The 16,652-nt window shown below is 41.9% G+C and overlaps 1 protein-coding gene across 5 annotated transcripts in view; it reads left to right on the forward strand.

The window, feature by feature from the left end:
• Positions 1-16,652, forward strand: part of LOC139982181 (FRAS1-related extracellular matrix protein 1-like) — a 45,666-nt gene that overhangs the window by 20,173 nt on the left and 8,841 nt on the right. For 2 of the 5 annotated variants that reach the window (XM_071994801.1, XM_071994772.1), the window contains exons 2-5: positions 8,240-8,570; positions 9,282-11,506; positions 12,202-14,766; positions 15,499-15,851. In XM_071994801.1, coding sequence (XP_071850902.1) covers positions 8,325-8,570; positions 9,282-11,506; positions 12,202-14,766; positions 15,499-15,851 — 5,389 coding nt within the window. In that variant the 5' untranslated portion in view covers positions 8,240-8,324. Of the gene's footprint in view, positions 1-2,374; positions 2,446-7,506; positions 7,630-8,239; positions 8,571-9,281; positions 11,507-12,201; positions 14,767-15,498; positions 15,852-16,652 lie in introns of all 5 variants that reach the window. The other 3 variants (XM_071994779.1, XM_071994794.1, XM_071994789.1) reach the window with 3 other exon arrangements.

Genomic DNA, 16,652 nt, shown 5'->3' on the forward strand with positions numbered 1-16,652 from the left:
CCCCCCTCCCTGACTGTATGGACGCTCCGCCACTGAGAGTATGATGTCTCTTCTAAGGGTTGAACGGGGGCCAAAGGTGTCACCAAGACGCCAATAAATTTTTAAAAATTTAAAAGGGACAATATATTTGTTACTTTATTCAATCTATTGACTTATAAATATTTGTATTTCATATAGGAGTCTATCTGTTTTTTTTACAAAGTTTATTAAGAAGCTTGCCAAGTTTTTATTAAGTACTTTATTTGTGAAAAGGGAGTACTCCATGTACAAAAAATATGGAACAATGAAAGATATACAATGAGAGTAATGTTCAGTTTGAGTGGATTAACCCAAAAGTATAGGAAATGTGGGACTGGAAGGAGGTAAGGGAGTTGGCCGGGGAGGGTGAGGGGTGATGGTGGGGAATGGGTGATGGTGGGGGAATGGGTGATGGTGGGGAGGGGTGATGGTGGGGAGGGGAGGAAGTGAGGAAGTTGATTGGGTAGGAAGGCTGGGGGAGGGTGGAGAAGTGACGATGCTGGGTGAGGAGGGGGATGGAAATGTTGTTGTCACTTCATATAAACGTTGCACTGCTATTGATGCGATTTTGTTAGTTAATCCTATGGTGTTGGTTGGTCATCTTGAATTATTACCTTGACATATTAAAGTCACAACTAATATTTATGAATGGTACATCAGGAAGAATGTATTCAAATTTCCTGCTTTCAACCTCTTCCCTTCTCCCAGGAGGATAAAAAGTTAGCTCTAAGGCACCACATGTATAGATATGTAGCCAAACTTCCTCCCTTATTATTGTCAGAAGTAGGTGACCCTTAGGCAAAGGCCATCATCCTGTAGTGGCCAGCTGACATCAAACTAAAAGGGCATGCCAAGAAGGAGAACCTTGGAATGCAGAGAGCAAGGCATAACAGACAGGATTCATCAACCTGAAAAGACGGATCTCTTGAAGAAGTTAATCCTAGATTGTCAAATATTAAATTACTCAGTTATCCATTAGAATAGATTTTATTTTTTATAGTCTATGGGTAGTTGTCATAACTGTCCATTCAGTAGCTGACAGCTTGGTTGAGATCTGTTGGCTTGAGTTTGCAAATTCTGTGTGACAGTACTGTATATATTAAAAGGTCAAATGAGTATTTTATTCCAAATTGTTACTATACAAAATTGCTAAAATTGCACCAAATTTCCAAAAGATTTTTTCTGAAGGTTCAGATCCTCCTTAATTGTTAGTGTTAGGCAAAATGTGGACTGTTAAGTTCTTAAGATATTTCAAATGTATTAGAGAAGATAAAAAAATTGGATGCATATAAGCCTCTCAGTAAAATGATTGTTGTTGAAGTTTGACCTGGAGTGACCATTTTCATACTTTCTATGATATCTAAGAACTGTTAATTGATGATCTCAAGACACAACAATACATGTATTTGTCTGATGTAGCAGACACTATAATTTGTAAATGGATCACACAAACTTGAGTCCTGGATAAAATTGTAAACAAAACTAATGTTCAGTTTGTGGTAGAAGGTAGAAGGTGATTTTAATGATAATAATATAAATAATAATTTAAAGTTGTGAAATAACACAGTCAAGATTCTCTATACATATATAATAATTCTGATATGAGTCACAGGGTAATTTATATGTTTTTCTATGTTGCCTGTGATTGTTGCAAACTTGTTTTCTTCCTGTGCACCCCTCCCCACTCCCTCCTTCCCCCCTGCTTTCCCATACAACCCAAACTCAATTACCTCCCTTGTTATTGCTTTGCTCTGGTCCACACACACATAAAGAGACCCATTACAGAGGTACATGTGTTTATTTAGAAACAATAAACAAATATGCACAAACTGTACAAGTATGTTACAAATATATCCATTAATAGTCAAGGCCATAGGGTTACAGCTTGTTCCCATACCCTAGTTTTATACCATCTGGATGGAGCCCTGTTGACTCTTTTAAGTTGTTTGTTTTTTAATAAACAGTCATCTTTCAGTACTCCTCTCTATAAATGTATCCTCGTCACTCATCAATGTTACATTCCTCCTGTAATATGCCAGCTCGTTTGTTAACTTAAAGCAACCTTCTTGAGTTCGCTATGATATATCTTTCCTTTTTTGTTCGATATTAACTTCCCATGACTATGTGTGTGTGTAAGGGGTGGGGGGGGGGGGGTTCCTATCTTGACTATATAGAAACATTTTCAATCCACATGAAAATGGAGTTAAAAGTAAACTTATTTTTGAAATTCTCCAAGGTGCTCTATTGACTTGTCATTTTTACTGTTAGGAAAAGTTTCTGAGGGAAAAAATTTGGGGATGGAATTTAGAAAAGAAATCAAATTTCATTAATTTCTCCCAAAATTAACCATCATCAGATAGAAGAAACAGAAGACTGATGTTCTTGGTCAGATCAACTGCAGTCCTGTTTTGAATAAACCTGGAACAGGTTTGGCATAAAATTAACAATGAATTACAGAAAGCTGCTTTAAACTTCAATTTATTTCTTATTTGTTTGACATGATCCTTGACCTTTGACATTACTTCAACTAGTACAGCCTGGGACTAAAGATTATGTCAGCAGAACATTTTCGGCTCATTAATGTCAAGAAAAACATATGGCAGAGAGACAGTGGGGATCAGTTGTCATATTTTAATGGGAGTGTTTCTCTGTTTTACCAGATGAAAAAATGATTTAAAATATTTTCTTAGAAAGTTGTTGTCATGGCTTCAAATTTCAAGGTTTGGAAGAATTCTTTCATGCTTTGCCATGTTTTGAGAAATGTTACAGTTTGTATCAGACTGGTGCAGTTGCTAGTTGCTATGGGATACACAGCTTGTCATAGATGTTCTAATGCAATTAAACGGATGATCATATGTTTCAATTTCTATGAAGACTTTTTCAGAAAAAAAGTCCCAGACTTCTCTATACTCTATACTCTAATATATTTATATTGTTAGATAGATAACCCAGTCTATAAGGGATGAAACAAGCTATGTCTCTTCAATGGCTGGCTGCTTCAAAGCACTAATTAGTTATTCACCGGCAAAATGAAAAAACAAAAGAGACAAATAGTAATCCAGAATTAAATTTGCTCTTTTCATTGCCAAAAGTAAAACCTTGGTGTTCCACAACTGCTGAGAAGAAACGAAGGGATGTGTATGCTTTCCTGATGCTTAATACAGGCTTGTGAATTTGGATCATTAGAGTTTCTTAATCCTTTGCTATGGAACAAATCTGCTGATTGAAACTTTTGATCATCAAATAAGAATGGCTACTTATGAGCTGATGTCACAAGTCAAATATGCATGTTTTGTAGTATTTTGTGCTAATATTTGTAGAGGTCATTGTTGAAGGGCACAATAGTACTGTATGTTTCGGTAAAATATGAATGTCACCCAGGGCAAAATCATTCGGCCCAGTTGAGTCCTGGTTAGTGATCTCACTTACTGAGAACCTAACAAGTGTATAAACCAAATTGATAAAGCTTTCTTTCAAACAGTGATTTTAAAGTTAAGAGATAGTTTCAGTACAAGTTTATCTTGATTGTGTTTTATCTATTCTGCGGTACATTTTAATTCCAACTTGAATTTTTTTGTTTGATCAATAAGATTCAATACCAGTAGGTACAGCATTGCACAGTATGTTATTCACTAATGAGACGTTTCGTAGGTAAACAGTTTTATTTGACTAACCGGCGATTTGTGACATTGTCTTCATCCAAGCATTGAATATACAGTATTAAATGGTCAAGTACCCATATATATGTGATGGCAGTTTACAAGGTTCTCTTTGCTGCAGGGTGCAAACCTCTGTATTGGCCTCTTCTCAAAGTAATTTCATAGCCATAAAATGTTTTTTCAAAGGTTTAAGGGATTTACAAGAAATCACCTCCATTGTGAAGGCTGTGAAATAACTTCCTGGTAATGTATTTTTAATATGAATAATGACCTCTGAAGTTAGTTTACAATTGAGTTTGTCTAGAAAAACTGAATTTGAAGTAAAGGAAGGTTACTTTTAAAGCAAACACCAGTGATGGCAATGAAAGCAGAAATTTGCCAGCAAAGAAAGAACGGGAAAAGAAAGAAATAAACAGATTAAAAGGTAAGAAAGATATAAAGAAAGAGAGAAATACATAAGGTACTGTAAACAGAATTAATTTTAACCAGTATTCATAGAGTAGACCAAATCATAAAGCATTCCTCTAAGGCTATTTGGTTTACCTTCAGTTGGTTTATTATTGTTGATGGTTTATGACGGCCCTGTCGATATATTCCTTGAAATATATCACACCTTAGCCTTTTCATAGGTGTGATACCCACAATGCACCACACCATTCATTCACTAAGATCGATAGTTCACAAAAATTGTTTTACAACCAATTGGGGGGGGGGGGGAGGGGGGAGGGTACCACACAGTGAGCAAATGTCCCGAAATGGTTGGTCATCCCGGGCAGAGTAACTGAGCAACATCCCACTTTGTAGATGAAGAGGTTACTGCTGTGAGATAAACATAGCAAAATACAACATGCTCTGCACCCAAACTCAGCACCCAAACTCAGCACCCAAAATCAGCACCAGAAAATGACTATGGTATCGTGAAATTTGGACTAAACTGACTTTAAGTGGATAGCGATATCATAATGTATTGTTCAAAATGTATTCAGACTTATTCTTCGGTTTCAATTGTGAGGATTTGATTAGACTAGATTTGATCCTGCTGCTATAGGCACTGCTCAGTGCTCTTCCTCCATTGGTATATCTATAGACAAGATTTGGATGAGTGACTCAGGTGGTACCCCCTTCGGGCCTTCTCCCTTATCTCAAATCTTCTTTGTGAGGGCCCCTCTCCTAACAATTAAGTAACATGGTAAAGAACTTGTCTCTTTCTGACACTTCGATTCATGTTACACTGCCCTCACTCAGTGCACAGTGTGGTCTTCCTTCAATGGTATTTTATTCAAGATTTTGATGAGTGAAAGTTATTTATTTTTTTGAAGTTAAAAAGTGAGATATTATATTTAAACTTCGCCCACGTCATCTGCAAAGTCTGAGACCTATGCAAGAAATTTTCAAAAAAATAATCAATCAATTTCCGGTAATGGTTGCAAATAGCACGCAGATATTATCTGGCAACAAATAAGCTCTCGATCTGTATTCTCAAACTAATATATTAGCCAAGTTTTTTCCCTCCAAAAGCGTTAATTGGCGTGTGATTAAGGACATTTGCAGATAATGAGAAAAGTGTCCTCCTACAAATTACACATTTTATATTAATCGCATACAGTTCCCCCAACCCACTAGTTTGAATTCAATCAATCAAAGATGCAGGTTTAGTTATGAGCCGTTGCTAAAAATAGATTCAAACGTCGAGTTGGTAACTTGATACAACCAGCAAGCTGGTATACTGACAGTTCCCTGGTACAACTGCCATAGACAATCTACACAAATCAAGCATGATGTTGCATTACATATTGGTCAATGACGTTCGTAGCTTTTAAATATTCATATTATGGGCGAGGTTTATTTGGATCCCAACGGAAAATATCTTCGAGCAAAACAAAGTTGAAAGTTGTAAATTTTCGACTTTTATGCCACTATTTGAAGTAAGAGTTAAATAGATAAGCTAGTTAATGTATGTCGTTATGGCATCGTGGAATCAGTGAGGTTGAGAGAAACCATAGAAAAGACGCAAAATGCTGCTTTAAGGCATACAGCATGGTTAAAAATTTCGATGTGATGGATTCAAAGAATTACTTTCTATGTAATTACAAAGTTTACCAGCATTTGGCAATGAGCCTTAGTTTGTTCTTATCAGCCTGGATCAGTATATGGAACCGGAATTACCATTACATTACCGACAATTCTCTATTTCATATCCTCTTCGCTGATGTAATGGCAATTGGAATAGTTTCCTGTTGTAACATGTATGAAAATACTCTGAACATAACCTTTGTTCTGTTCAACACTTAAAAAAACTTGTTCAGATCAAAGTTATCCCCTGAAATAATTTCTTTCTAATCTGAGAAAACGTTGATATATTTCCTGTCGTGTTTAGGATTTCATAAAATGGCATTAATTATTAAGTCCAGATCGTAAAAGTTTTTTGGTTATTATATTATACTGTAGATAACTTGCATGAAGGCTGAAAAGTGGCCATCATGTATTTTGCCATGGTAACGACCCATTAATGGACGAATGTCCTCGCAAAAAGTTTAATTGCTTGAAAAGATCAATTTTCAATTTTGTTTTTGACAGTTTAATAATAAACAAATTTCAAAATCTTCGACCAATGAAAATGTAGAGTACAGAGTCTTGCTATGGGTTAAATGTCAAGGTCTGTGATATATGTGAAGTTGCACAAGTGAATGGTGGTGTATACTTGTCATTAAATTTAATGTTAACATGACAGTTCTGTACTAAAGGATCCCACTTTTTTGTGTTTTAATTATATATCTACGATTTCTGAGAGTGATGGAAATAGAAGTGGTCTAGACTGTTGTTTTGGTCCTGCAAACCGTGGCCTGGTTTTATGCCGCAAGGAATTATTTAGTTTTCAGATTTTGAGTACTTAGCAGGTTGAAGATTCTGAATTTTGTCTAAGTTATAAAATACTATGACCCGGCCGGATATCGAACCTGGAACCTCCCGATTGTTAAGCCTCATTGCTTCAAACCCCACCGCCTTTATCCACTCGGCCACGGCACCTATAACACACTTATAAACATATAAACATGGAGGACATACACTGTAGCACTAATACGTACATATAACCACAGGAATAAATAGCAGACGTTGCAAAATTGTAAAAGAAATATTAATACAGTGTGTTATGTTTGCACAAGATGTGGCCATTTTATTATGAAATTTAGTTTGAACTGGGAGTCATTCTATAAGCAAGTTGTCTGACATACATGACATTGTATATTAATGTCCTTGTCCAATGCCAGAGAAAAAAACATATTAAAGTGTAGTGCAATTTTTAGCAATGTTAAAATGTGGGACCCAATAATATTGGTGATGAACCTATGAACTATTTTAATAACTGTTGAACCATTAAAGGCTCAAGTTATATTATGGCTGGAATCTCCTCCTAGGGGGCTGGGGGGGGGGACGATAATTTAGTCCCTCGATCTTCACAAACTTTGGCCATTACTAGGTTTTCTGGTGATTATTTTGTACCAGTGTATTTTAGTTGACCTTTGAAGCTAAACAGAAAGTTCTGAAATAGTAAAGTCTGCTTTTCTTACAAACTGCTATAGGTACATTCAGCCTTTGAATGTTGCCATGTCTGAACACAATATCATTGTAGGGGTAGAAACTTACTCTGTAGTTTGCAAAGAATGGTGCTAAACTGTCTGACAAAGGATGATAAAAAAAACATAAAAAAAAAATCATGTTTTTTGAGACTATAATTGTACATTATCAAGCATCTTAGAAAGTATGTGTGATCTAACCTGTGAACCCTCTATTACAAAAAAGAATTAGCAATTTGTTTTGTCTTCATCAGACCTGATTCATTGCCCAAAATTTGTAGTGACATTTATGCTCACCCCTTATGGAGAAAAAGCTGTTTGCCAGTGGATCTGGTTTCAGCTGGCTGCCATGGTGATAAAACAACATTTCAGTGAAGGTGAGATGAATGGAGATTGATTGTAATGTTCTCAGATGTTTAAAGAGACTATGCAGTGATCCCAAATTGTCTCGATATGGTCAAATGGTAACATAACCTATACATTTTACAAGTCCCCACCCCTCCCACACATACAACCCTCCCTACTTTGAGCATTTCTGTGGTGTTTTGAGACTAAGTGCTTCAATTGCTATACACATCCTTGAGATACCTTTGTGTTTCCAATGTTGCTTATACTGTAGTGACACAAGTTAAACAAGGCATATTTTCAATGACTATCCGTACCATCAATTAGGAATGCTTCTGCTTAATTACTTAATTTCTTGACCCTTAAAAGTTAAATTTAATTCTTTCTTTTTTATCTGTGTTCATATGGTTGTGCTTGTATATCTACTCTAAATGAAAATAAGCGGGGTGGAAAAGTGTGACTCCAGGGGTTGTTGTACGTGGTAAATTCATACTGTATAATGCCAATTTCCTTTCTATTGTTAATGGATATTTAATTATGCAGCTCTATCAATTACAACATTGATTTTACATCCAGTAATATTTATCACACATGTAGTTACTAATGCCTCGTTTCTGTTTTTCTTTTCTTCTCTGCCTGCAGTTTCTAAAACATGGTGTAATAAACAGAACGACTGAAGGAGCTAATCAGATTCCATGGTTTAATAAATCCATCTAGAACACAAACTATGGCATACTTTAACTTTAATCTGAAACATATCATCATCAGTGTACTAGTTCTGGCAGATTTATGCACAACAATCATCAGTCAGTTGGTTTTACAGAACTCTGGAGTGGTTGTGCCCACTGGTCGAAGTGTTCAACTCACAGAACTTGCTTTGCAGTTTAGACCAGTTGGAGATGAGGAGCAGTGTCGGGTTAGAGTCGAGGTCAATGAACCGTATTATATGAGAGTTGGCACCATCCAGCCACAGGTACAGTAGGTTTTGTTCTATATCCTGGCAGACTAAAGTACTTCAAAGAGGAGAGAGGGGTGGGGGAGGTGCAGAGAGGGGGAGGGGCAGAGAGGTTGAGGGGCAGGTGGAGATTGAGGGGCAAAGAGGGGGATGGGCAGAGAAGGGAAGGGGCAGAGAGGGGAGTGGCAGAAAGAGATATGGCAGACAGAATGGTCAGTTCAGCAGAGAAAATAGAATAGGGGCATAGCCAGTTTGAATTTAAAATGGATCTAATGAAGAGGGCTGGAGTATTGGATTAGAGTTATCCATGGCTTTAGACGTGGGCCAGTGTGTAAATAAGTATTGATATTCAAGGGCTGACTTAGTGAGATGTGAGGAATGACATAGACAAGAGGAGGTACTCATGTTGAAACTTCTTGTTTGAGAATTTAAACAGTACAATGTCCTCAACTATTTTAGTCAGGCTACCTTGAAAATACTGTCTGGCAAACAAAATTTCCATCGGTATTGCCCCCAAACATGTTCTCCTTACGTGATTGGAGGAAATTAATCAGCTCTCATAATAGAGGAAGGAACTCTGTTTTACAGGATGGGAATCGGGAACACAATTCTGTTATTTGATTTAATCATACCCTGATCATTCATTGTATAGTTTAAAAATGGTTTGCAATCAAATTTAGTTTTTTCAATTGTTATTGGACACATTTGTTATTATTGACTTCTTCCCAGGTCTTTGATTGCATGCACTTCATGGAGAGTAATGTCCGTTACTACCACTCGGGGAATCCCCTGCTGGATCAGGACGTCATCAAATTCATTGCGTATAAACTGAACGAGACACACACCATCACGGAACAGTTTGATTTTAGGGTAGACATCACCACCGAGGATAATATGCTGATATTCCCAATGGCTCAACTGGAAGTTTCCGAATTTTTTGGCGATTCGGAGATAATCAATAGCAGCGTTCTGACTTTCATGTACGAACGATTGCCAAACGTATCGTGTCAAGTCAGTATAAACACGCTCCGGGACGGATACCCAAAATATGGCGAGCTGATCAGAGGGGTGGGAGAAGAGGAACAGACAGTGAGGGCGCTGCAGATATCGTGCGACGAGTTCCTGAGAATCGGCTTAAAATATCGACATCTAGCACCGCCGACACCGAATCGAGACTTCATCGTACTGTCCGTGGAAGTCCTGGACCCTAACATCCAGACAGAGTCAATGCTTGAGAAGTATTACCTCCCCGTGGAACTCTCAGCATGTTTTCCCAATCAGCTGCCAGAGGCGTCGCTCATGAGCTCCGAGCTCCTCCACGTCGACCAATTCATCCTGACGACCCTGACGCCGGACGTACTATCCGGGATGGACGACGAAAGCCCGAAGGAAGAGATAATCTTCCACATCGTGGAACCGTTGGAGCCTCATGAAGGTAAGATCGTCCACTTAGATGACCACACGAAGCCGGTGCAGTCGTTCTCCCAGTACGACCTGGAGCAGATGAACATCGGTTACTCCCCTCCGACTACCAGCTTCACGGAGCAGCAGGTGTTCAGGATGAGCCTGTTGGTCTACGATTCGTTCTTCGAGGAGAGCAGACTGATACAGGTCATGTTCGCCGTGCGCCCCGCTTACACCAATGCGCCTCGCGTGGCGGTGAATACGGGACTGACGATGCTGGAGGGGCAGTCACGGGCGATAAAGAACACTGACTTCCGAATAGTGGACAAAGACAGCTTATTCATAGTCCGTGCTAAGATCGTGGGTGGTATGCGACACGGACATATCCTGGTCAACAACAGACGTGCTCTGATGTTCAGTCAAGCCGATATTGACCGCGGGGCTGTGGTCTACCAACACGACGATAGCGACACCCTGAAGGACAGCCTGGAGCTGAGAATCACCGACGGCCGTGACTCGATCAGAGCCACGATACCCATCAACATCCTCCCGAAGGACGACACGCCACCTTACCTGATCAACAACGTAGAATTAGAGGTCACCGAGGGTGAGACCGTACGCATCTCGCGATTCTCCCTGCTGGGCACCGATAAAGATTCCTCGGACGACTACATCATATACAGGATCGTGGAGCCGCTAGTCGGCGGAGAGATCCTGAAGAAATATGCAGAGCAATCGTACGGTTACCCCGTCATCGAGTTCAGTCAGAGGGACCTGCTACGAGGACAGATCTACTATCAGCATTTTGGCAACGAGGTGTTCCAGGACAGTGTCAACCTGATCCTGGTGGATAATAACTTCCCCCCCAACGAATCCCCCCTGCAGATCTTCAACGTCCAGATAGAGCAGGTGCACGACCTGCCTCCGGAGCTCTGTCCGAGGACCAGACTGTCCCTGCAGGTGTTGGAGACAGAGGTGGTCCACATCACCAAACAGATGCTCTGCTTCACCGACGGCGAATCCGATGACGAGGACCTCCTGTACACGGTGACCACCCCTCCGTACTTCCAGACGACCCACAGCCTGACGGATGCCGGCAGGCTCTTCTCTACGGCAGGGTTACCCATGGTGATGAAGGACCCTAGGGCGCCGGCCATTCGGTCATTCACTCAGGGAGATATCAGCGATAGGACCGTGGCCTTCATGCCACCGTTCAAGGAAGGAGGACCCGTGGAACGCACCGTCGAGTTCGTCTTCTCCGTCTCAGATCCGTTCGGTAACGTCATCTTGGGTCAGATCTTCGAAGTGACGGTGCTCCCCGTCAATAACCAAGAACCGACCATCTACATCACTGATTTTGTGGTTCAGGAAGGTGGTACCATCACATTTATGCCAATGACCATGACCGTGGCTGATATGGACACCCTCGCCCAGCAGTTGATGGTGATCCTGGTTTCGGAACCCTCTCTTGGCATCTTTCAAGTTGGGGAGAGAAATCTGACCAGTGGAGAAGCATTTTCAGTCATAGACATTATGACTGGCTTGGTCAGGTAGGTCATGATTCCCTGCATGGGGGGTAAAATCATACAGTGAGAATTTAAGGGACTGGTGAAAGGAGGTAAGGTAGAGTGAGGGGGAGGGAGGGGGAAGGGAGAGGGAGGGGTGCATAATTATGGGAGGTGGTCAGTTCAGAAATCCTTTTGAAATTTCATTTCTGTATGAATGCTTTTCATGTGAGGCAACACCATTTGTATCATGTGAAAATTATGGAGACTTAATATATAAACATCTCTATGGTTCTGCCCAAATACTGATAACATCCTTACTTTCATCTCGTTGTTTCTAGATAAAGCCAGAGATGCAGTTACACATAATTGTATGAAAACAATTTAAATAAGGAGCCGAATAATTAGATCTGTTGGCTATATGTAGATATTAACTATAAATTGATTTGTCTTAGTTTTGCTTACCTGTCTCCCCACAATATTAGCACTCTCCCTCCGATGTGTTTAGAATGAACTGGTAACCTATTTCTTTTAGCACTGCACACGCTTCACTACCGGTCACTTCCAGTCAGTGACCCACTTGAGATTACAAGGTTTTACCCATTTTATTCCCAAAGCTTTGAAGAAGAAAAAATGAAGTCATTTTTTATTTAAGATAATGTATGATCATCTTTGCAATTGATAGTTTCCTTCATTAAAGCAAGCCAGCTTTTTGATATGTTCACTTTTATTTCTGACAGATATGTCCATGGTGGGAGTGACAGTCTTCAGGATGAGTTTACTATCGCTGCCTCTGATGGTGTCTTCACTGTATATCAAGATGTACCCATCACCGTCATGCCTTTAAATGATGAGCTACCCACACTCAGACCGGGACTGACCAGCAAGTTGGTCACCTTGGAGGGAGGACAGGTCGCTATCGGGTCAGACGTTCTATCAGCAACCGACCCTGATACCAATGACTTGGTACTTCAGTATATAGTGGTTCAGCATCCCCTCAGAGGGGTTATCCTGAAGGGAGGGCTTGTGGTGAACCGGTTTTCCCAGAAGGACGTCGACGACGGCCTTATCACGTACCATCACACCGCCGGCGAGATTGGTCTCACCAAGGTGCAGGACACTGTGACATTCCTAGTTTCAGACAGTAGTGTCCCAACAGATGAAAATCTGCCGACCCACCGGGTAACGATAAGTGTCACACCGGTGGATAACCAACATCCGGGAATCATCTTCGGTAATCCTTTCTTCGTTCTGGAAGGACAGAAGAATAGTCTGACGGCCGACATCATCAGCGCACTAGACAGAGATTCCACCACCGATCAGCTGACATTCCACATCACTCGGCAACCCGAATGGGGCTACGTCGAAAACGTACGGCCAAATCCAGGCTCGGAGAAGAGCAACGCGGGGACGCCTGTGGACTCCTTTACATTCGACGACATTCAAGAAGGGGACATTAAGTACGTTCAGTCGGTCCACCAGGCGGTCGAACCCACCTCCGACAGTTTCGTCCTCTACGTATCCGACGGGGAGAGAGCCTCGCCAAACGTCACATTCCTGGTGAACGTCAATCCCAGAAACGACGAAAAGCCCACCATGAGAGTCACAAACTTCACGGTGTACGAAAACTCCTTCTATAAAATCTTGCCCAATTTCATGACGGTGGGAGACTTGGACATTCCAATGGAGATGCTGCTCTTCTCCATAATGGACGCCCCGAGGCACGGGATGCTGGTAGACAGGGCGGTGGACGACTCGGTACCGGTCTACGACTTCAATCTCAATCAGTTCCAGAACACCATGAAGCTAGCCTACGTCCACGACGGGTCCGAGAGCACCTCGGACAGCTTCGACATCCGTGTCAGCGATGGGAAACACGTTCTACGGAGGACGGCCTATGTCACCATCGTCCCGGTCAACGATGAGAGACCACAGGTGATCAAAAACGCTGGACTTGAGTTGAGCATACACGAACACAGGTTAATATCACCGCTGGTTCTTCTGACGAGTGATCTAGACACCCCCGACGAGGATCTCATCATACTCATCCACTCTCTGCCGCAGCGGGGTCGTCTGCAACGTAAAGTCTCCGTAGATGTATGGGAGGACATAACGACGTTACCCACAAACTTCACCCAGAGGGACGTCAACCTGAATCTCATACGTTACCAGCACGTCGGGGATCTGGGAACCAAAGGTATCGATCGGTTCCGGTTTTCCGTCACCGACGGACAGTATAAGACCGGGAAGGAAACGTTCCGGATCGTGGTGGAGGGGACGAAGAGACTGCCATTGGAGGTATGGAACCAGGGTCTACGAGTCAGAGAAGCCTCCTACAAGGTACTCACACCAGATCATCTCTCCGCCACGGACCACAGCGATCAGATAGATTCCATCTTATATACAGTCCTGACCGATCCTACGGAAGGTCAACTAGAGGACGTCTCCAGGCCAGGAGTTCCCCTCGCATCGTTCACGCAGGTCGACCTGATCGGTCAGAGGATTATTTACAGGCACCTTCGGACGGACAGAGTGACCAACGACGCCATTACGCTCAGCATCGGTAACGGATACGAAACCCGAAACGATACCTTCCACATAGCTGTCATAGAGGTGGATAACTCTCTCCCGGGACTGATCGTGAATGAACCGATCTCGGTCGTCCAGTGGGGGGTCGAGGTGATAACGCTATCGAATTTACAGGCTATAGATCTGGACACGAACCCGTCTAGAATCGCATACATCATTACACAATTTCCGACGTCTGGCCGATTATTGTTATCGGGTCAACCCATCTTACATAGCTTCTCCCAGTTGGACGTAGACAACTTGGAGGTCTCCTATCGTCATGAAGTCGGAGATTCGGATCAGGACGGGTTCTACTTCATCGTCACGGACGGAACCAACGAAGGCTTCTCCACCGGGGACGGAGTCACAAACCAACCTAGCAGATTTTCTATCCAGATAGACCACATCGATTCGTCCCCGCCTCATATCAGGAGGATGGAGGTACCCCAAAAGATGGAGACAGTCCACTCCAATAACGGCTTCATCCTGAGCAACATGGTCCTCCACAGCGAGGACGAATGCGGCAGCGAGGGCATCCTCTACATCGTCACCCGGGAACCTTCCTTCGGACACTTTGAGAACACGGAGACCAGACAACGAATCCAGAGGCAGTTCACTCAAGAGGAAGTCGATCAGCGTCTGATCATGTACGTCATCAGAGAGGAGGCCCAGGCCACCAATGACAGCTTCACCTTCGAAATTCACGATTGTGCAGGCAATGCTGTTGTCAACAAGAGGTAATTCATTATGAAATATCTATGATATCAAAGTTTACACTTCATTGAAGTGTTGCTTTTTGATTCATTGCTACAGGCAAAAGACAATAAATGCTATGGGTATAGTGATGGTGTGTGCGTATGCGTGTGTGTGTGTATATATATGTCTTTGTAAATGACAAACAGATCTGCTCTTTAATCCCCATAACTCAAAATGTACAGTTTGATTGAACTTGATGGAATATAGATCCTCGCTTGGTGAGTACAGGATCCATATCTAACTTGGTGGTGCTCATAGGTCAACAGAGGTCAAAGTTGAAAAATCTTGTAAATGTACCCTTGAGAAAGTGTGAAGGTTGGTTGAACTTCACAATGTATTTTCAGAGAGAAGGACCCTAAATTTTAGTTACAAACTTCGGAAAAAGTAAGTACTGATGTGAATAATATTGTGGAAAAAATTGAGAAGTGGAAACCAGATGGTAGTTTATTAATAATAATAATAACTTTTTAGTTAGTAATAAATTGCATTTCAAATTTCATTATGATGTTATTGGTCTCTAGCCTGAGCTGTTTACTGATTTTCTTGATCAGTAAAAAACTAATTCTGCCAAACTGATGAGCAGCATTCCCACACTGCACTTTCATTGGTACAAATGACAGTGGGAAGATGGGAATTTTTTTTATGTTTATTACAATCTATTTGGATTTTAATTAGTTCTGCTGCTACTAATTTTAATCCTTTGGTTTCCTCAGGTTTGACTTCAGCTGGTCGTTGATCACATTTCCAGAGTCCATCATTCAGGTGTGTGAGACCCAAGGCGTGCTCCCCATTCAGGTCGTCCGTGTGGGCAATCCGTTTGTGTCCTCGTTCGTCGGCATACGCTCCGTTCAGATGACAGCCAATCGCGACGAGGATTACGTGGAGCCTCGAGCCAATCAGCTTCAGTTTGATCCATTCGAGACCGTCGCCATTTGGAATGTCCAGATCGTAGAGGACGACCTGGAAGAGAATCGTGAGCGGTTCAGAGTCAGACTACAGGAACCTTTCAATGCACTCCTGGGGGAATTCCCCAAAATGGTTGTAGTCATCAAGAATGCAGTGGATGGTGAGTTGCAACAGTGAAAGGCTGGGAAGGGGGGGGGGGGGTGGAGGGGAGGGAGAGTGGGATTATGGTGAGTTGCAACAGTGATTGAAGAAAGTAATCAGGTGAGGGGGGAGAGGGTAGGGGGAGGGGATTATGGTGAGTTGCAACAGTGATTGGAAGAAAGTAATCAGGGCTGGGAGGGGAGGGAGGGAGGTGTATGGTGAGTTTCAGTAGAATTTTATGGAGTGGGAAAGGGAGTGAGGTGGATTGTGAGTTACAACAGAGTATAGAAAATTGGAATGTGTGGGGGGAGGGTAGGGGGAGTGGGGATGGCGAGGTGTATGGTGAGTTTCAGTATAATTTAGAGGAGTGGAAAGAGGGGGAAGGGGTAAGGTGGATGGTGATTATAGATTTTAGATTACTGAAATGTGTGGGGTGGTGGTGGGGTGTGGAGAGGTGTATAGTGATGTACAGTTTATAGTACTGGAATGTGGGGGAGGGGTAAGGTGGATGGTGATTTACAATAATGTTATGAGGAGTGTAAGAGGGGGCAAAGTGGATGGTGATCTAAAATAATGTTACCAGGAGATGCAGGAAGGGGGTTAGGCGGATAGTGAGTCACAATAGAGTATTGAGGAGTGAAAATGGGAGGGGGTGAAGAGAATGTATGCTATGATCAATTTCTTTTCATTCTTAGCTGACCTTTTGCTTTATTGTAAGTCATATTGGTTAAGATTCTTCCATGCCGCTGTAGTATTTCTCTTCTCATTGATGGAAACAACCAGGGTAGAGCTGATGGAGGGGTTGCTAAAAGTATTGCTC

The sequence above is a fragment of the Apostichopus japonicus genome, chromosome 2, assembly GCF_037975245.1.
Source record: "Apostichopus japonicus isolate 1M-3 chromosome 2, ASM3797524v1, whole genome shotgun sequence".
In the NCBI taxonomy this organism is placed as follows: domain Eukaryota; kingdom Metazoa; phylum Echinodermata; class Holothuroidea; order Aspidochirotida; family Stichopodidae; genus Apostichopus; species Apostichopus japonicus.